Source organism: Pelmatolapia mariae, linkage group LG9, assembly GCF_036321145.2.
Source record: "Pelmatolapia mariae isolate MD_Pm_ZW linkage group LG9, Pm_UMD_F_2, whole genome shotgun sequence".
Taxonomy (NCBI): Eukaryota; Metazoa; Chordata; class Actinopteri; order Cichliformes; family Cichlidae; genus Pelmatolapia; species Pelmatolapia mariae.
The window spans coordinates 16,972,188-16,994,279 of record NC_086235.1 but is presented as its reverse complement, the minus strand read 5'-3'; the positions used below and the strand labels follow the sequence as shown (position 1 = coordinate 16,994,279).

The following is a 22,092-nucleotide window of genomic DNA, read 5'->3' as shown; positions in this document are numbered from 1 at the left end:
CCACAGTCTGTGTGCATACATGTGTTCATGTCTGAATGTGTTTCTAGTACTTGGTGAACCTGTGGGTGTGGTGTGGCTACTGTACAAAGAGATCTCCCCCCTAAATACAGAAAAAGGGACCAAACAATGAGTTATTTCTGCAAAAGATGCTTCTTGGAAACTAAATCAGGGAGATTCAGGGTTTAAAAACCTTGTCTGGCACAAACCACAGTACAAAACCACCACCAACAATCTTCCAGCCAAGCAGGCAGCCTGATACAAGACATTTACAGCTCTTACCTCCGTGGGATAGTCTGCTAGAGTAGGGGATAAAACAACAAACCACTCCCAACACTCTGCACACCAGACTTAACTGGAGGAGAAACCAGACCAGTGGGTTTGGATGGGAGACAGGAGTCGTTCTGCCAAGTGGCCCAGCGCACCCTGATAGACGTGGATAAAGAGGTTGGGGTATCAGAGGATGTATATCTGGGGGCGAGACACATGACGCAGCAGACGTGTTTGCCAGAGTGTGCAAAGCAATTTTCCACTTGAGTCTTGATGGCAAAACCGCAACACCCCAACCGGCTATTATCACATCAAAGACTAAAGCCCTGCACTTACTCAACTATTTCAGAGATGTTGTGCAGCGTTTAACTGTCGGTGGAATAATAAAGAAATAATCTGTTGTGTCTCTTATCTTCATTCTCATCACTGTCTCGTGTCCCCACTCGATCCTTGATCGCTGGGGAAAGTTCAGCGGGCTTTAGAGACGCTCTGGATGATGGTGAGGAGGAATGGATGGGCAGAGGCGCTACTAGCCCGGAAGAGATAACGGGAATTTGCATTTCTCCAGACAGAGATGGAGGGACAAGGCCGCGAAGAAGAGGAGGAGGAGGCAGCTATCTGCCTCTCACAGGCCTCGGGGACTTTGTCTCCGAGACGCCCTCCTCATATCCCTCCATTTCAGGACCTATCAGTCAGCTCGCCCTCCTCTCACCACTGTACCATCTTTGCTGCCTGCCTTCATTTCTGTCAGCAGGTCACACTTTTTACTTCAGCAGATATTTTTCTTTCTTGCTTCCTACGCGGAAAAACTCTGCTGGAAAAGATAATTTCTTAACAGAGGGTGACAAAACGGCAGCGGGGTTGCATTCGGATTTCATTACTTTCCAAACAGTAAAGCAGCCAATCCTCAAACACATTAATGATCCAGGCACTAAGACTGGGTTGGCATGTATCCTGAATACACATCTAAGGTCCAAGTGTACTTTTCAACTTTTTTGATACAGTGACTGTAGATTTAAACATCAAAAAGGCCTCATTCTAAGAACTTAAGGTGGACCTAATATGCGTTTCCTCTTTAAACTGCTTCATTGATGGACTCTCATGTTAAACATGGCCAAAGGTTCAAATAATGAGGTTAGCATATCCCAGTAAGCCAGAAGCCTGAGGCTTCAAGTAAAAACACTTTTTTTACAGACTTTTTGTTGTAATATTTGCTTTATATGATGTCAGTGAGAGCAGATATCCCTGTTATGTTCACATCAGTTGACCAGCTCAGGCTGTGAGCACAGAAGCTTCATGCACATTCTGTTAGCGAGGGGCATCCAATCAAAAGAAAGGTGGCTTAAAGGGAGGTTGGCTTCAACAGAGACAGTTCTGGTGAGCTGAGGCACTGGACAAAGGCCCAGTATAATATACATAAAGATTATTCTAAACTACAGAGAGCCAACATTAAAGTACAGAGTGAGAAATTAACCGAGTAGGTTCCCATTGATGTTTTAGCTTTCTGGAAAAGTAATGGTGGCTGTTTTTAAATGAAATAAGGCAGATTACTGTAGATACTAATACACAAGGACGTCAATTTATAGTGGAAACAGGTTCAAGGAATGTCTTTAACAATGAATAAAAATAATGAATACAAATATTAATAATAGAATAAAGACTTTTCTACTTTCCTTCAAAGTAAACTAAAAGAAAAAAGTGACGCATGCACATTTGAATAATTCTGCTTACTGCAGTCAGCTGAGAGCCAGAGTAGAGAGGCTGAGTGTGAATATAAGAGATGAAATATGATCTGACCACTGCCAGCTGTGTGGATGGTTATCCAGCTGTGCACTGATTTCAGTGGTTGAGCTGTCACTTGTTAGAGGAAGAATGCATGCATCAGCTTACAGGAAACACAGGACAACTGCAGGAATCAGCTTGGTTTTTTTCATGTTTTGCTGTCGTTAATGTTTAAGGTACCAAATGCATAACATTCGTGAGGTATCAGGTAGTTAAACTCTTGGGAACAAAAGCTCATATGAAATGTTATTAGAAGAAGACATGAGGAAGACAACAAACAGCAAGATTTTCATTAGAAAGAGTCGCCCCTCGATCTGGACTAACAGCACTGCTCTGTTTTGTGTTGTTTTCAGAAAATCACTCTGTGCATCAGACTGCCACACTATGTAAAAATGTGCTATATGAGAGCAATGTTATACTGTTCCTTCAGTCTCGTCTTTGTGTTAGTGTCTCCCACCTGTTTCCCTTAGCCTTAGTACCTTGTTCAGAAATTGTTTGAGTCTCTTCTTCTCGTGTTATCCACCAGTGCTGCGTGTCCCTGGCTCTGTGGTTACCAGTATTTAGTTTTTAGTGTTTAGTTTAGTTTTTGGACTTTGTTTATTTTATAAATTTGAGTTTACACTGTCTCCTTCGATCCTTAGCCTTCCTACCACACAGCTGTCCTGTGACACCCACTCCCTCCATAATTTTTTTCTCATCAAATTTCTGTGTGAATCCTCTTCTTGGCTCAGAACTGAGCTGTGATGAAGAGAAAAATCCTGTAAATTAAAGACAGCTCAGTACAAAGGAACAAAGATTGTCTAAACACAACATCCAATAAAGTGAAGCTTTGACCCGGTGGGACTGCTAATTCCTGCTCATGTTTTTCTTGGACATATACAGTCCAAGAGTTTTTGGACAGCAGCACACAGACACAGCTCCTGAAATAAAGAAGTGTCTTCCGCTGTCCCTCCTTTCTGAACGCTCCCTCTTTCCATTACTTCTCTCTATTTCTCTGTTGTTCCCTCGTGTATGCCTCCTGTTCTGTCCAGTCTCCTACTGCTGTAAGTGATGGCCATAATGAATGAATTGCCTTTCTATTGAGCGCCCCGCAGCTCTCACCTCTTTAGTGTATTGAGAGGCTGTCTGATTTTCTTTAGACTGTCAAATAAGTGGGATTATGTATTCAGGGGGTTGCTGGTGGTAGAAAGCAAAGGCATCAAGGCTAAGAAATAAAACATTTCAACCCTGGGCTTTATGTTTTCAGAGAAGTGTGTGTTTGGTTGGGTATTTTTTATTTCTTTATTTCTTTAGCTTTTAAGGGTTGAAAGTGGAGCCCAGAGGCAGAAGGTGAGCTACAAGCACAGGCTTAGGTAAAATGATGGGTGTCAGGTTTGTTTCTGTAATGCAGATTTGTTCACTACTCTGCCGTGTCTTTTATTTTGAAAATTTTGCAGACTCTCTGTTCCGTTCCTTTGTCTGACTTCCTCAGCAATAATGGTGCTCTCGCATATGTTGCATATGTGGCTAATGCCCTTGTCCCTTCTGTAGTGTTATATTAAAAGATTCAAATTATTGAGTTAAATTATTAAGTCTAATGATTATTTGGCTACACCATGTGACACAGTCACAAACCCCATGCCATTTCTACTTCTAGAGGACTCATGTGCCATTTTTAGTACCCAAACATGTTACTAATGAACCTGAATTGCTTGAAGTGTTCAGCTAGTTGTTCTTCATACTACTTCTTTTCTCAAGCACAACTTGTATCCTTTCTTATCTTAATGAAATACTTCTTTAAAATTGTCCCTGGCATCAATCTTCAAGGAAATACCCTCTGAAGTACCCACCTATCAGGCATCATAGCAGCTAGGATGACAAGACATAAGGCTCAATACATGAGTGAGGCACAAGTACCTTGGGAATCCCACAGGCAAATGGGAACCACAAAGAGGCCACCAGGAAAGTTGCAACCACCAAATACCTGCAGAGGGTAAGGCAAGTCCTGAGGAGTGAGCTGAATGGAAAAACTAAGATCAGGGTAATCAACACCTGTGCCCTGCCAGTGATCAGATACCATGCTGGGATAATAAGCTGGCCAAAGAAGGAGATAGAAGCCACTGACATCAAGACAAGGAAGCACCTTGTCCAGAAATCCTACCAGTGGCTGAACAAAGCTGGACTGAAAGAAAGCGCAGAGGCACTAATCATGACAGCACAGAAACAAGCTCTGAGGACAAGATCTATAGAGGCCAGGGTCTACCACACAAGACAAGATCCCAGGTGCAGGCTGTGTAAAGATACAATCCAGTACATAACTGCAGGTGGCAAGATGCTTGCAGGCTGGGGAAACATTGAATGCCATAACCAAGTGGCCGGCATAGTATACAGGAACATCTAAGTCAAGTGTGGCCTTGAAGTCCCGAGGTCAAGATGGGACATGGTCGAGAAAGACCAAGCTAAGATCCTGTGGGACTTTCAGGTACAGACAGAGAAACTGGTGATGGCTAACCAACCGGACATAGTAGTGGTGAACAAGCAGAGGAAGATAACAATACCACATGATAGCAACATCAGGAAGAAGGAACACAAGAAGCTGGAGAAATACCAAGGGCTCAGAGAAGAACTTGAGAAGATGTGAAGAGTAAAGGTAACGGTGGTCCCAGTGGTAATCGGAGCGCTAGTTGCAGTGACTCCCCAGCTAGGCGAGCGGCTCCAGCAGATCCCAGGAACAACATCGGAGATCTCTGTCCAGAAGAGCGTAGCTCTAGGAATTGCAAAAAAACTGTGCAGGACCCTCAAGCTCCCAGGCCTCTGGTAGAGGACCCAAGCTTGATGGATAAAGACCACCCGCAGGGGCGAGAGGGGAATTTATATATACATATGTAAGCAGTCCTTCAGTGAGCCAAAAGGACTGCTTTATTCGCTCTGAGTTCACTCTGCAGTCAAGACTTTACACAAGAAATATAGTCAGATCCATATTTCTTGTCTCCTGCTTTCAGTGCTGACAGCATTTTATATGGAGGAAATTCTGAGCATGGAGATCTTTGGGGAAAGATTGATTCCCCTCATGGTATGCTCTGCCTGTGATTTCCACAGTGATAGATGTGTTTTTATAGCACGCCCACCGTATCAGACATATGGTGACATGAAATGAGGTTTTATACCCTGGCCTCAATGACATTTTTCCCAAAAATTGTTTCTCAGCAGACTTTTTTATGCCTATATGCCTTAGGCAGCCACTTTATATACAGTATATCTCTTGAACCTGAGACAAAAAGAAAGAGAATAAATTCTTATTCTGACCTGTTGAGTGATTTTACTGTAAAGTACCGCATAACTAAAAGACCGGCTGTCCTAAAATCAAGTGAGGACCAGATGTTTTCATGTGCAGCATGTGATTTAAGTTGTTAGGGTTATGTTAGGGTTTCTGATTTAGATTTAGATGGTTTTTTTAAGATAGACATGGCTGTATGTAAATGTCTAGTTTTGACTGTTTAACACTTCCATGTTCATCTCCAGTAGACTTATTTATATGTACAATCACACAGCTATCTAGCTTGAAAAGCAGTGACTTTGTGTCAATGTACTGTTACTTAAATACTTTGAACACCAAAGTTGTTTTGAAAATAGCAACTAACTGTGATATGAAACCTGTTGGCCTATCACAGTATTATGTCATGTCTTGAGCCATTGCTTCTCTTCGCTGCTTTCATTAATTAAATAATTTACACAGACTGCCTGTTTCCAGTGTTTGTGCAAAGTTAGTAACATGCTGGTTTCATACTTTTATATATTGTTCTTGGAACAATTTGCTGCAGATTTGTTGACTACATTCATGACGTGACTCTTCAATTCCACCACACCCCAAAGGTGCTCGGATAGATGGAGATCTGGTGACAGTGGAGGCCATTTGAGTACTTCGAACTCATTGTCATGTTCAAAAATCCAGTTTGAGATCATTTGAGGTTTGTGACATGGCATGCTATCCTGCTGGAAGCAGCTGTCAAAAGATGGTACACTGCATTCATAAAGTGGTTGACGTGGTCAGCAGCAACAATACTAAAGTAGGCTGTGGTGTTTAAACTACACTGGTCGGCATTAAGGGACCTAAATGTGCCAAAAAAATACGCCCCCATCATTACACCCCTAGTAGCCTGAAACACTGACACAAGGCTGGATGGAGCCACATTTTCATACTGTTTACACCAATTCTGATCGTAGCATCTGAATTTTGCAGCAGAAATAGAGACTCGTCGGACCAGAAAACATTTTTCTACTTTTGGTGAGCCCTTGCAAATTGTAGCCTCTATATTCTGGTCTTAGCTGACAGAAGTGGCACCTGGTGTGGTCCTCTGCTGTTCCCTTATTTAGAGATGCTCTTCTGCAGTCTGGCCATTCTCCCCTGACCATTGACATAAACAAGGCATTGTCACCTAAAGAACTGCTGCTCACTGGATATTTTCTGTCTTTTCAGAAAATTTGGAAAATCCCAACAGGTTAGCAGTTTCTGAAATACATGGCACCAACAACCATGCCACGTTCAAAGTCACTTAAATTACCTTTATTCCCCAATCTTCTACTCGGTTTGAAATTATGCATGTCATCGTGTCTGCATACTTAAATGCATAGAGTTGTTAAAACGTGATTGTGTAATTAGAAATTTGTGGTTTAAAGGGTGTACCTAATGAAATGCGTGTGTGGGTGTGTGTGTAAAATCATCAAATGAATGCTACAGACTGTCAGACTGGCTCTGTCTCCTCAGATCTGCATCCAACTCAACACCTTTGGGATGCTACTGAATGGGAGATACGCAGCATGAATGTGGAGCTAACAAATCAACAGCAATTATGAAACACAACGATGCCAACATAAATCATAATCTCAAATCTTATTTCCAACATCTTGGGGAATTGGGAAGAACTGAAGTTCTGAGAGGAAAAGGGGGTCGTAATTGGCATTAATATGGTGTTACAGTACTAATAAAGTGCTGCTCCAGCTGCTGAGTAAATATTTCACTTTACTCAGACGTCTTGGATCCCTTTGGAGGACTTTGTAAATGTTGCTTGTGAGAGGGATGTCTGGAGTATCTTAACCTAAAGTAACCTGGTCCCAGTAAACAGATGAATAAGCCTCCAGTAGAATAACAGAAAACTTAGTTTCTCAGTCTTTAGCAGGGCAAAAGTGGTGAGGCTTTAAAAACATAAATACCTTAAAGAGAAGAAGAAGAAGCATTTGGCAAGAAGCTGCTAAAAACATGTAGTTATCTGAAGATACTGTCACTGTAAGTTTATTATTCATTCTTCAAACTGTTCTTCAAAGGTGAACTACTTTGGATATGTAACACAGTTTCACCCAAATGCCAGGTTTTCCTTTTGTAATGAGTAAAAGATGAAATCTAAGGCCGTGCATGGGATCCTTTTTATTGCTTTATTTTTTATATTTTTGCAATCCAGGCAAAGTCAGAGTGAGAACAAAAGCTTTTACCTTGAATAAATCTTGAAATAGAAGCTGACTTTGCTAAGCATTGTTGTCAGCAGGGAAATTAAGATGATGTTTGATTCTGTTGTCATAAGTGCAAATTCTTTATGCAAAGACTGCTCCCTTGTGATGAATAGTGAGCGTTTTCCCCCTTTTCCTGGAGTCCATTAATAACCATGTTTATGGGCTGTTAAATGATCCAGCTCTAGTTTGTGTTGCCTGGGCACGTCTCTGTCTCCCCGTCTTTCCCTCTATAGAGCAATCTATTCGTGCCTTGTTGAGGAAAAGTTAACAAAACCCCTTTTTCGTTGTCATCGACTCTTCATTAGCATTCATGATTGATAATGACAAGAGAGGAGAAAGTGCAGCAGTGGAGGAACAGGAGCACATCCTCCCTTAAAGTCATTCTGATTTGCCCTTCTGTTTTTTGATAAAAGATATTAGTGCTAATTAATCGCTATTCCTTGGTGAAGGTACCTGGAGCGCAAGCCCATAGACTGAGACAAGAGATGGTTGTCTGTTAATGAGAAGCTGTTAACTGTGGACTGAAGGACAGCGATGTTGTCTCCCGGGTAGATAGTGTATCAGATTACAGCTTTATTAAGGGAGGAAAGGTAGAAATGGGGGAGACAAGAAGGATATCTGCATTATAAGTGACACTTCACGTAGTCATAATTTAAGTGTTAAATTAGAAGTCAAAATTTAAATTTAGAGTTCAACAAAGAGTAATATGTGGTCTTCTGTCCCTTTTCTCCTTCAGGGTTCATCTACACTGGTGACGTGGTCCACCGGATGCTAACAGCTACACAGTACATTGCTCCGCTAATGGCTAACTTTGACCCAAGTCTCTCCAGAAACTCTACCGTCATCTACTCTGACAACGGTAACAGCACTAGCATCTTAGTTCTGCACGATTGTGTAACAGTTGTCTACTCCTTCCCGTGCACTACAAAATAAATGAGGTACAAAAAAGCATTTCAGTGAGCTAATTTGTGAAGAAACAGCGGGTTTGCTTTAAGTTTCCTGCAGCCAAATCTGTGGTTCATTTTGCTTCTAAGAAAAAGGAAGTAAAAATCTGTTGTTGTCCATTGATTGCATTGATGTTTTGGTATTGGTCACCCGGAAGTCACCCTGAGGTTGAGTTTGCAACATCTTCTACACCTTGATGACCACTTTTGATGGGAAGGTGATCACAGGTACACAGATCACAGAGTGGGAGGCAACCTGTCAGCAAACAACTGAAGTCCAATTTAGACTGACTGCAATCACTCTCAGAGAGATTTGGGAAAATTTGTAAATAACTGCAAACCAGTTTATGAATTGCCAACACATTGCAATTAATTGGAGTCATTCTGAGCGAGTGAGCATAACTTGTCTCCAACACAGACATGTTTTCTCTTTGTTTGTCTGTTTTGGCTCGATTCAGCTGGTTACCAATGTCGTCAAGTGCTTGTTCACAGAGGGTGGTGTTGTTGCTAAGGTTCTCCTTCTAATATGCTGGGTCTTTACCTTACAATATCAGGGTGGTTAACATTTTAGGCAAATATTAGCCCATGGGTTTCATTTAATTGACATCCAACTAAACAAAACTCATGGTCTACTTTTTTAAAGTGGCCTCATCTCATTTTTTTATTTTCTTTCTTTTGTTTTATTTTTGTTTGTTTGTTTGTTTGTTTTTTTAAAAGCATCACCACATCTAGACAAGAAAGTATAACTAATGAGTTATCAGCATAAGCTAGCACTGGCTAGCTAGCTTGGTTAGCGAGTAGCACCCATAATTCACTGTGATATTTATTAGCATCCTAATTTTAAGGAGTAAACAACAGAAGCAAAGCATACATGCAGAAAAGTCAATTAAAGGCATGAGCTATTTTGAAATTAATCCCAATGCATATATTATGAACACAGAATTAGCTTCAGACACTAAAACTATATATTATACTGTAAACATGGTAATTTCTACTATAAGGTTGGACATTTTAACACGAGACTTTATAGTTTCTCTATAGCCTGTAAGCCTGTGTAAGAGTTTTGCTCATATATAAAAAGTACCTTGATTTATCAAGGCTTTCATTTGTTGAAAATGACCCAGAAATATATTACTGTTGTTTTATCCCTCAAGAAATTTTATTGCATTGTATATATCAAAATACAAATTGCTTACAACACTGCAATATGTAATTATGTCTGCAAGAATAAGTTCCAGAAAAAGTATTTATTATATAAAGCCAGGTAATCTTAAAGATAAAGAATAGATTTTATGGCTAACAGTGTGTCACAGAATCCTCCAAGATCTTCTTAAGACCTCCTTAAATTCTGCTTACTGCCTTTAAACTAAAACATCGCCCTTCCTCACTCTCCATATCTTTTCTTTGCTATCTGTGATGGTTGTTATCCATCCTGTCTGTCACTGCTCTGTGATCCGTGTGCAGCAGTGTGACTGACCAGCTGTGTGACCTTCTGCAGTGGAGCTCATCAGACTTTAACCAAACTGGCAGCCAATCGATTCTCAGCCTGCCTGCTTCTCAGCGCTGCGTCCATCAGTCAATGTCCTGCCAATACAACATAAGAACTGCCGTGCTGTGGAGGAGGCAGTGCCTCCATTAAAAAATGATAAAAACAAGTTTCGAAGCTGCTTGATGAGGCGTTCGCCACAGAACCATATTGTTTGTTCCACACAAACTAGACTGTGGAGGGTGTGTGAAAACTTTGCTGTCAAATGTTCAAGTTTCACAAAAACAACTTTCACTTGATGTTGTTAATTGAAATCTGCTAAATAAAGAATGCATGTGATAGGACTCTGAAACTGAAGAGCTGAAGTTTATTTACAGAGGAGTTTAATGTTTCTGCACCTCAGCTGACTCTTGTGTCCGGCGGGACCACAGTGACATCACTGTGATAAAAATAAGGCTGATTGATGCAACAGACGAGCACGTATTAATCCACCGTTCAGTGATTAACTTTAAGCTTCACAGCACCGTCAGCTGCTGTTCAATTATTTAATTTTTTATTATATTAAAAAAAGGAACAATAGTACCAACCCAGGATTGAGTCACCAAATACACCATCCTGACATATATTGTTAAATATTTTAGATTCCTGTTGCTAATCCTGAATGACTCCCTTACACTTCTCATGTTTCAGGTGGATGATATGGCTGTCCAGTCTTGAAAAAGTATATCTAGAACAGCAACATGTCCAAGAATACACACATCTGTCACTCACAATTAGTGCAGTCCCGTAGCATTTCCTCTTATTGATCAGATTAACATCTTTGTCCATTCAAAACATCCTAAATCCAGCAAATGTGAGTGTTGCAATGCTGTAACGCTCCGGGAAGCACGTCAGACTACACTCGCTGTTATAGAAGAGTCCGCGTGGGTTTTCTCATCAATACGCTGACAGACAGATGAGGCAAACGCTCTGTGAGCTGCAGCTGAGAGAGCATCAACATATGGATAATGAAGTGGCCCTGAGTGACATCGCCTGGAGAAGTCTTTATTGATATTATCTCACTGGATAAGCTAAAGAGTGTATTACAGGCTAGATAAACTGCTTAAGTGGAGATCTTCATCAAGGTTTTCTGGTTTTTATCAGATACCAAGAAGCTTCTCTGCGGCATAGCTTCCATCTGAGCAGGAGTCAGGGTTACTCGTACTTCTAGCTAACTAAGGCAGATTGCATCACATTTGTGATATGGCCAGCTGACATTGCTTTATGTAAACAAAAGTGCATATAAAATGTTTTTAACTGGATAGTAGAATCTGGAAATTGCTTCTTCACATGTTTACCTTCAGTAATTCTGTCATCTTGACTGTCTTGTTGATCTGCCATTGCATTCCTGACAACATCTGTTGAACATCTGTCCATCACTCCTCAGATGTATTCATTTTTTTTCCACTAAGCCAAAAAATAATCGTTCTGGTGTTACAGGCTGGATTTGTTTCTTTTTTTGCTTCTTTGTTCATATAGCGGGTTAAACTTGTAACTGAAAATGGAAACAAGGCCAGTGTGTACTCCCTCCACACCTCCTCACCCACTCTATATTTTTAGACAGGCAGCCCCAGATAGCACATCAGCCTCCCCTCCTGAACTCAATGCATTTTAAGCAGACTTATATTAAGCGTAACTCGTGCTGACTGAGTAATCCCGCTGTGCCAAAAGTTAATAGCAATTTAGTGCGCTGGCTGCTTACTGTATATTCAATGCCTTTCTCCTAGAGGTTGTTGAAATATTAGTCGCATGTTGTTGTCTAAACCCCCCCCCCCCCTTTCTTTAATACAAGACCCATCCATGTCCGGTGCCAGAGGCCCTGCAGTAAACCACATGTAATTTATGATGGGGTTTCCTTTCTGACCAGTCACCGTTGCTCTCCAAACTGCCAGCAGGGAAGCTAAAGCTCGCCTTTACTTTGGATGGACTTGCTCTGTCTGTGTGACGGAAAAATTGATTGGTTGCGTTAACAAACCTTTACTGCCCTGGCATCAAGCCAAATGACTAACTCTGAGGGGACGAATGGCTTCCACATCAGTGGGTTCTCCAAAGTCCACAGTAAATTAAAATAGTGTTAAAAGTAATGCGAGGCTGGCTCTCTGGAGGGCAGAGCTGTGAGTCTGGTGCTAATTTAGTACTTCCCCGAATGAAACCGATGCATCATGGTGGTGGCTCCTGGTAATGAACTTCAATTCACTTCAATTGTCTCAAGGTGCTTTATACTGTAAGGTAAAGACCACACTGATACGGAGAAAACCCCACCAGTCAGGTGACCCCCTATGAACAAGCACTTTGTCGACAGTGGGAAGGAAAGAAGCTTGTCCTGTCTGGCAGCTTTTGCAAGATTTGAAGTTACAGAATTAAGTTATAGTGTAATATATCTTCCCTTGTTTATGCATTTATTCATATGCTATGCATTCTGTTTACCTGGTAGAGGTGTCAATGATGTTCACCAGTGTTTATACATTAAAAACTGCACCTGGATCAGTTCAGTAGTCTTGTCGTTGCTACTTCACTGCTTCCATCTCATTTTTCAGTACTACTACACGTTGGCGATTGTTCTGAGCCTTTTCAGTTGCCAGCTTTATTCTGTAACTTTAGGAAAGAGTCATTTATGAAAAACTCTCATTCTGGTCAAAACTGCCCGACTCACACTGTCACAGTAACGGGCACGCCTTCATTTGGTTTTGTCAAAAGCTTCAGTATCATTGCCGTTTCTTTTTTCTCCAGCGAAGCTTTTCAACATCACTGCTTCAGTGTCAGTCACCTCACAGAAACCCCGGGGGGAAATGATTCCAGGAAAAGATGCCTCAAACTCATATCTCTTTACACAAACCGATGTTGCAATGATGTCTTTTCTATTCTCAGTCTTTGCTCAGTCGGCAGTTCATTTCACGCTAGATCTGAGAAAGCAACAGAGTAACACAAGTGCATGCTATATGCAGACAGTTACATTCACTGGTACTGTGTTCTACTTTAATCTAGCCGATGCTGTTTAGCAAAAGCTGTGAAAATGTTTTCACTCTTTCTTTTCTCTCTTCTTTCTCTTTTAAGGAACTGCTCTGGTTGTGCAGTGGGACCACGTCCACCTGCAGGACAACTACAGCCTGGGAAGTTTCACCTTCCAGGCCACATTGCACAAGACTGGTAGGATCGTCTTCGCCTACAAAGAGGTGGGGACAGCGAGATCTCACAAAGGCTCGGCTTCTTACCGCGCTCTTTTCTGTTTCTGTTTCTGACAGCATCATGGTTTACCTCACTGATTCTAGAGTCAGAACTAAACATTGAAAAAATAGCATTCAGTTTTCATACACCCCCTACTTGGACCAGTCCCTGAATTTAAGTTCTCTTTTCCACTTAATGTATCTCTCTCCAACACATAGCATCACACCGGTTATTTCTTCCCATTCTGCTAATGGTTTTTATACTTTTTTGGGGGTTTGTTTTCAACTAAAAGTCTTGACAAAATTGCCTGATCCAGGCAGTAAATTTAATTTTTTCAAAATTGCACACCAATTTTTATTTACCAGATAATTTCAAGTAGCTATTTTCAGAAAGACTGACACACAATCATCAAGAAAAAGATAATATTACTTACATTTAAGTGGCCCTAATGCATTTCTACCTATTTTCTGTCATACATATATTTTTAGATGAATCTATTTATAGATGTTCAATCGGCAGAAGCTCATCATACATCTTATACAAGATTACCAAAGTTTCCAATAATGTGTTAATCCTAATCCTCAGGTTTCAGATTGAAGATAAAGTATCTGAATTTCAGGAGCAGGACCACGCCTCCAAGCACGCTCCTTCTGGTTCTCATCTATATATGTTCCCCCAGTTCTACAAGCTATTCGTTCTCATTTACATGCCCCACCCTGCTTCCCCTTTTTAATCTTGATCTTCTTAACTTCTATTTAGTACATGGGGATCTGCCAGGCCCGACTGCCACCGCCAGTCCTCTTCGAGGCCGTCCCCAAACCGCAGCTCAATTCATGTCCAAGCATTCACCTTTATCTACTAAAACGCTGTCAAACCTCAAACGAGGACGTGGGCCCAGCGAGTGAAATGTTTTTATACTCTTGGATTTGTATGAGGTCATAGATAACAGCAGCCCCACACTCCTGCTATTCGAACCTCCTGCTTATGAGGGGCAGCCAATCAGAAGACAGTTTGCTTAAAGGAGAAGCTTAAATGTTTCAGACAGAGGATGAACTCAAGGTCTGCGCCGAGGCCCAGTATAAGATAGATATAGATTATTTTGAACTGTAAAGCATATAAAGCCTGTAGTAGAGTCTAAGAATAAAACTAATGATCTGATAGTGGCCACACAATCTGTTTCCCTGCCATTTCTTTTAACAGTATTACTAATTTCTAACATTTGGCCCTGCCCTGTTGTTTTAGTTCAGTGAACAAATACCCAGTGTTGATGTGTTTTGACTAAAGGAGCGATGCCAAAGTGACCGACAAAATGAGTTTCTCAAGTTTAATGGCAGCTTCTCAAGAAAAAAATCAGTTAACGCCTTACCAGCTTTTTCCATATGCTTGATTAGGTTTTGGCATAATCTCCACTAATGTTACAAACTCTGGGTCACTGCACGCCCTAACCGTGTCCGTTAATATCCACATTTCAAAAATGTCTTGAAAAACAACCTAATTGAAGAGAGAGAAAAGAAAGGTCATGAAAAACGTGAAGAGCCCGCTGTTGGAGTGTGATATTTTCTAAGTCATGATAAGATAATTGCAGTGGTTATAACAGCGGTGCTGCTTCTTTTATGTTCGAGGTCGCTTATGTAATTTGTTATTTTTACCTATTAGAGGATCTGATCTGAAGGCTGCTGAACTTTTTTCTCCTGTTGTTTCACATTAGGCTGGCATTATTATGGGTCTGAAGAGAGCAGTGTGACTATTAGACATGATCTGTGTGCACATAACCTGGATGATTACGAGTTAATGTTGAGTACAGCTGAGCTACTATGTACTTTATGTCACTTTAAATTCCTCCTCCGTGCAAACATTACTTTTGTTGCATTTAGCTGCTTTTATGAATTAGTGTGTACATTTTACCTTATATAGACTTCTGTTTTTCTATTTATAAGTCTTCACAAAGCTGTTGCTCATTTCTGTCCCATCTGTGCCTGAAATGTTTATTCTATGCTCCAAAGATAGCCATATGCTTATGGAAGTAGCATGTTGCCTCAGCAGATTCCTAAAGGAGATTGTCAGCACTTCTAGGCTGCTGTGGCCTGTTTGCATTTCTCAGCCTGTCTCAGACTGATCTTCGTGGTCATGGTAATGATTTCCCTTTTTCTATTTCAGATCCCCGTTGAGGTGTCACAGATCAGCTCTGTCAATCACCCAGTGAAAGTTGGCCTGTCTGACGCCTTTGTGTTGGTCCACAAGATCCAGCAGATACCCAGTGAGTCTCAAAATCAATTCAATGCCCTAAAATTTCTTGTGCATATTAAAATATCTGGATAAATCCACACGCTGTCTTTGCGCCATGTTTGGAGTTCACATTGTAGAGTGGAGTCTTTAGTTTAGGCTCTGAAAAATGGGATTCTGACTAGCTCATGAGCTACATAGAGGTATAAAGAACAATTCAGGACTGGATCAATGTCTGTGTAGCATTTGTGGCAAGCGAAATGCTATTATATCAGATTTCAGGGTTTCTGTAGCAGCTCATTATAGCTCTTTATTTCTTTTAAAGCCTCTTTTTCTTAGTACTCAAAGTCGTTCATGAGGAAAAGTGAGAAAAACAAACTACAAAGCATAAATAAAAACAGGAGCTTAGCCAAAGGTTACATTTCAGTTAGTGTAATAAGAGTTTATTTTCTTCTCCGTTTAAACTTTGTGTCACAGCTCTCAGTTCAGCCTCGTCCGTTTGGCTTTAGCTCCAGCTTGTCACCACCTTTTCTCCCCACTGCTCTTCAGCCTCGGTGGGCACAGCTCCAGATCTGCCTGTTTCTTTCTTTCTTTCTTTTTCCAGTTACTGTAATTTAAGCCCATTACATTTAAAGCAAATGCAGGAGAAACACTTCAAACCTTTTTATTCAGAGTCAGACTCTCTCGCTCTCACCGGCTCTGATTCAAAATCTGCTGCAATAATGAGTTGTCAAAGGTGATTTATTCAGTAATTTAAATGGTGTTGTGATTACATCTGTGAAACTTGGATAGCGTTTATTTGTCAAAGTTAATATCTCGGGGCTTTTTTCATCCTCTCAGTGGCAGCTTTATGTTCTCTGCAGTATGTAGTGAGAGCGGTTGTTTTGTAAGTTTAGTTGAGTAAAATAAATCTCACAAAAAAACACATCCCCTTGGCATGGTAAGAGTTTCCAACTTTGTTTTCTGGCATGTCCCAGGGTCTTTCATAGAGGATCTCTTTCCAGAAGGCTGCGGTTGGCACTGAGAGATTTGAATATCAAACCAGTTAGCACAGTCCTCCTAGACTTTATAAACCAAACTGTCTTTGATGCCTCTGACACAGCATGATGAAACCAATGTGTGCAACTGCTGGGCTGTGGAGTGATGAAATCTTGAATGGAAGCATATTGAGACTGAGGTGTTGTGTCGAACATAACTCATGTCTCCGAGGAGTGTGTGTTTTTGTCTTTATGGCAGATACTTCATTTCTATCAGGAAAACCAGAATGCTAAAACAGTTTCGAGGGTGGCATCAAAATGAGGAAACTATACTTCTTTTCGATACAGACGTATGTTTTTCTTGCCCATATTTAAATCATACAAAGCTGTCGTTGCACGGATCATATGTAGCTCTACTACTTGAAATTCGTCACGAGTTTCCAAACATTAAAGGACAAAGACAGAACCAAATCCTATTTCAAGCAATAAACTAAACCACAGCTATCCCTGACAGATTTTATCATCTATCATTAAATTCATTCCTCACTTTATAATGTTTTGAAACCTAAATCCCGCAAATGGGTTGTAAATAAGAAACATTTTAGAAAAAATTCCTAGCGGAAAGCAGACAAACACACATTTCTGCTGCTGTACTTTAGATTTTGACCCAAACAAAAAAGAAATATTGTTAGATTCATAAAGTCACAGCTTAAATTTTGATAAATTCACCACAGTGAATTTTAAGTCAAACAGTTGTGATGGTTAAAATGCATGAACTCTTTATGAATATTTTTATAGAGTGGTCCATTTTAAGATAGCAAACTTCACAGTAAACATGGATATTAACCCAGAGCACACTGCAGAAGCATCACGAATTTCTGTAGGCAAAGAAATGGGACAGTCTTCAATGGCAATCACTAACAATCACCTGATCTCGACCCAACAGAGCATGCTTTTCAGTTATTAAATACAAAACTGATGCAGAGAGACCCACAAGCAGCAACTGAAGGTAGCACAGGTAAACACAGTCATGCACATTGACACTGCAAAATTAGGATTGTGAATAAAAATGGTTGCAATTCCTAAACTGTTCATGCAAAATTTTTGTAAAAACTCCTTGAATTAAAACTGAAAGTCAAGGCTTAAATCATATTTTTATTGTTTGATTTAAAATCCACTGTGGTTGTGTACAGAGGTAAAACTACAAAAACTGCATCTTTGTCTGACAAATTATGAACCTCTTTAGTTTTAGTCCATGAAAGCCCTCCTATGGCTATTGTATAATAGCCATAGGAGGGCTTTCGTGAATATCACCCGTCTGCAGTCACTGTAAAGAAAATCAAACTCTTGCATTAGCTGAAACAAACAAGGCTTTGTTTTCTCACAGATGGTATTTGCAGAGTGCACTGACTCATGTCCATGTTTGAAGGAAAAGGGCAGTATTTGCATCCTGCACCTGTCAGTCCAAAAGGCCTGATGTGCTTTATAAACTGCACAGCAAGACCCTGTGGAGAAATTGAACGATATTGCCTGTACAATCAGATATTTTTCATAATAATAAAGAAAACTATTGGAAATGACCTTTAATAGGGAAAAGGGACCAACCTTTAGAAAAAGAACAAATCAGCAGTAGTCATGAAAAAATTAGGATGATGTATGGGAATAGTTTATATGTTACATCAAGTCTCCCTTTGTTCTTGCATATACAATAGAAGTGCAGGCTGCAAAATATACTGCTGATAGAGCAGTTTTTAAAGTGAAATCCCAAAAAAAAGAAGAAGGAAAACATTAGACTTTTAATCAATCTGTACTCCAGATTGCACAACATGAGCCATGTGCCAACATTTAATATTCTCCGGTGACTATTTTTAGCTGATGTTGCCATTCGAACCCATCACCAGCTATCAGGAGGGAACAACAGCTAACAACAGCACCTAATAGCAACTATGTGGCGTGATCTACTGGCAGTTAAACTCTGTAATCTTACAACTTAAAACCTTATAAAGAGATGGGCTCTCGCTTGTCCCTTCCATTAAAAGGAAAGGACAAGAAAATTTCGAGAAATTCCTAAAAAAACATACAATGAATTGCTACCAGAAGTCATAGCATGCTATTCCCAATCAAGCTGGTAATACATGTTGACATATTTTCACAACCTTGTCATGCCAAATAAATAAATGTATTCTAATGGATGCTCCATAAAGCGCATTAAGTCATAATAATAATGTGGAAAATGCAAAAAAAAAAAAAAAAAAACTACAAAGAAGCGTGTCAGCTGCTTCAAGTTTGCCTGCAGCCAGTTAGATTATACAACATTATTGCAGTTTTTAAACTACTTTTTCTTTAGTTTAGCTTAAAAGCTCAATGAATTTTTACACATGGGCAGACCAACCCACAGCCCATCCAGTAAAGGAAGCGTTGAGTGAATATATTTGTGGGTGTCCTGTGTAATTAACAGGTCAGATACAAGCACTTATTATAACACAGGCTGTAATATGCTTTTAATGCTAGGTTGGACTTTATCATTAGTCACTCTTAAAATGAAGCCAAAACCACCTCCACCATTTTAAGATCTTTGTTTCTGTACCTGGATTATTTAATCTGTGTAAACTAGAGAAATCTGTGGTATTCTGTTTACATTCATTAATGCTCAATAAAAAATCTTCTAATTATTATATCAGGTTTCTAACATGTGCAATTGAAAAAAGAATTACAGTCCAGGTTGGCAACACTTTTTACTGTCTTTTCAGGATGTTTGAAGATGATTTAACTAAGCTTTTTTTTTTTTTACATAATTGATGACACATTTATGCAAACTGGGCTTTGTCTGATAGTATCACTGAAGGTAGATAAATTCTCATTAGGTATTATTTATGTTGTTGTTGAGACCAGGCTATAATTGATTTAATTTGTAGCTTCTTATCACCTTAAACCACAGACCCGAGAAGCTATACAGTCTGCCCAGACATCAGCAGCCTCAGGCTGTGGAAATGACCTCTCTCTGGCCCACACCACACCATTAGGCACCTGATAATCCTTTAGCTGTAGGCAAAAGGAAGTCAATCACCAGGGGAGCAGAGGAGGGGAAAGGAAGGGCGGTTGTATTCTCAGGTTGGGCTGAGCTGGCTCACATTTTGCTGCTTTGATCAGCCGTCCTGTCTGTAATCAAATTAAGCAGTCTGCAAGGAAACAGTGTCGTACCACATGAGGGGCACAACTCTTTCCACACCAAGAGTCTCTCAGTCAAGTGGGAAAAAAAGGAACCTAGTGCAGAGAAGTTATTCAGATGTGTCAAATGCAAGGGTGTTGTAAAAGTTAAAGGACTTTTGTGGTGCTATGTAACTGACTTAATCTGAAGAAGCAACAAGGGTTGGATTAAATTTCTTTGGATTACAAATCAGGATTTGTCATACACAATGATAACAGGAAATAATGTGACAATCTTTGCCATATGAGTAATCAATATTACATAAATTATTTACTTTTTATTTAAGTTGCTTTTCCTGCCCCCTCTTCTTTCTAATGTACTGTGTGTTAACGTCGGCTGTGTTTTGAATATAACTAATAAGCTGGGCAAAACCAGTAATGTAAAATGTATCTAATTAGTTAGCTTAGCCTAGCTTAGCATAGTTTAGCTTAGCAAAAGCCCAGCACATTAAAACCATAACTTTTTTGTGGGGATTAAACAATCATGTTACTAAGTGAGCTCTAGAGGTGCTGGTAGGCAGCAGGTTTTGGTAGCTTCACACAGAGTTGGGCTAACTGCTTTCGGTGTTCTTGCTAACTTAAACTGAGCTAGACTACGCAAACTATCTGGACTCTGTCCATGCTTAATAGGCAGACACGAGAGTAGCATCAATCTTCACACCTTAATAACTTAATAAGCTTAAGCTGAATAGCTTTAATTTTAACACAGTTTTACCAGTTGGAAATATATTAGATTTTAAGGGATTTACTTGCTATATATATTCCACAGCCACAGTTTTATGTATTGAATTTCATTTTGTAGCTCATCGCCCAAGCAAATACAAGTGCGATAAAGAATGTCATGCATTGTGCATTGTCTCTGTACGCACTGCAGTGCACCTCAGTGCGATCCAGTACAGATTTACTGCTTTATTCCTGGGGCGCCTGCACAGAAAAGTCATATAAAAATCTAATTAGAGTTTGAAATAATCCATGCATTAACAGCAGGAAGGCGCAATCATTACATTTGTCAAGCTACTGCTCTGGTCTTTTTTCCACTTATGGTAGCAAAGACGCATGGCCCAGACAACCCATTGTACTCCAGCCGATATGAGTTATAAGGGCCAGAATGCAATGAGAGTCAATGATGTATCTAATCAATTGCTCCATCATGCCCCGGCTGATGGCTCGCTGTTACAGATGACTGGGAAGGCAGCCTTTCAACAGGGTCTGATTGATATCAGCTCCCGGGGGAAATTGCTACCGTCCATTGCCAAGTCGTGGTCTGACACTTTGGGCACAACGAGAGGGGAGAAATAAAGTGCTGTGGTAGCATCCCATATGACCCGATTCTGCCTCCCACTCTCTTTCCTCTTTCTGTAGGGATAACTTGTCCCAGTTTTTATCTCGGGGTTTGGAGGATTTGCGATGGTGGCTTTGCTGCTTTCTCACTCAGTCCCTCTTTTTTTTTTTTCCTTCAAAATCTAGATGTGAGGCGGAGGACGATCTATGAGTACCACCGTGTGGAACTGACTAAGACAAAGATCACCAACTCTACAGCTGTGGAAATGATGCCTTTACCCAGTAAGAAGAATTAATAGTAACAGTTTTTTGTTTGATATAGACTCCTGAGTAAATTCCTTATTTTTGCATAGGCTATAGACCTTTTCCTTGGCCATGTGTCTAATTGGCTATTGACTGCTTAAACTGTTTCCTCTTTTTTAACCTTTCTCCACTGCAGCCTGCTTGCAGTTCACCAGCTGTAGCTCCTGCATCTCCTCACAGATCAGCTTCAACTGTAGCTGGTGCCATCGGCTCAACAGGTTGGATATAAGAACATTTTTACTCTTACAAAAGACATCTTTTATTGTCCTTTTCACATTTCCACCTAGTATGTTCTCACAGGCAATTATTGTACCATCTTTACCTTACAATATAAAGCACCTTGAGGTTAATTTTGTTTGTGAATTAGCACTAAATTGAATTGAACTGAACCATTAAAACTTGCCTAGCACATAGGCAAAGTGCACATACTTATTGCCTGTGTAAATAAGCGAGAATGCAGCAGCTAATCTTTTGACTAGGCCTTCAAAGGGGTCTCGTGATATCACCACTCTTCTTCTCTTTATGTTGGCTTCAGCAGTTTTAAGCTACACGGGATCATTTTTAGGGCTCCACATGGTCGAGCACATGGGGGCATTAAAAATGCACTGCAAATTTATGAGATTGTCCCTCCCTCCAGACTCAAACTGGAGGGAGGATGTGCCCTTAGCTGTGCCTTTGTTGGCTCCTAAACTGAAGCTGTCTCCTGTTAAACTAAAAACCTGTGGACACTCTGGATGCCTTTAAAAAGCAGCAGACCCATTCATCTTTTAAGACTTGCTTTTGAGGAGTTTTCATTGTATTTGTCATTTTTTTTCTCCATTTATTATATCCTTTTACTCTTTTTACATCGTCATTTATCATAAAGCAGCCTAGCCCTAAAATACAATTCAATTCAATACAATATAATTGTACTTTTTATTTCAGCCCTTCTTTT

At 40.2% G+C, this 22,092-nt stretch overlaps 1 protein-coding gene across 1 annotated transcript in view; it reads left to right on the top strand.

Moving 5' to 3' along the window:
- The window catches only part of plxdc2b (plexin domain containing 2b), a 107,548-nt gene that overhangs the window by 64,416 nt on the left and 21,040 nt on the right, over positions 1–22,092 (top strand). Inside the window, exons 5-9 of the mRNA XM_063483572.1 lie at positions 8,270–8,392; positions 13,057–13,175; positions 15,325–15,424; positions 21,042–21,137; positions 21,295–21,376. Of these exons, the coding sequence (XP_063339642.1) occupies positions 8,270–8,392; positions 13,057–13,175; positions 15,325–15,424; positions 21,042–21,137; positions 21,295–21,376 (520 nt within the window). The remainder of the gene's footprint in view (positions 1–8,269; positions 8,393–13,056; positions 13,176–15,324; positions 15,425–21,041; positions 21,138–21,294; positions 21,377–22,092) is intronic.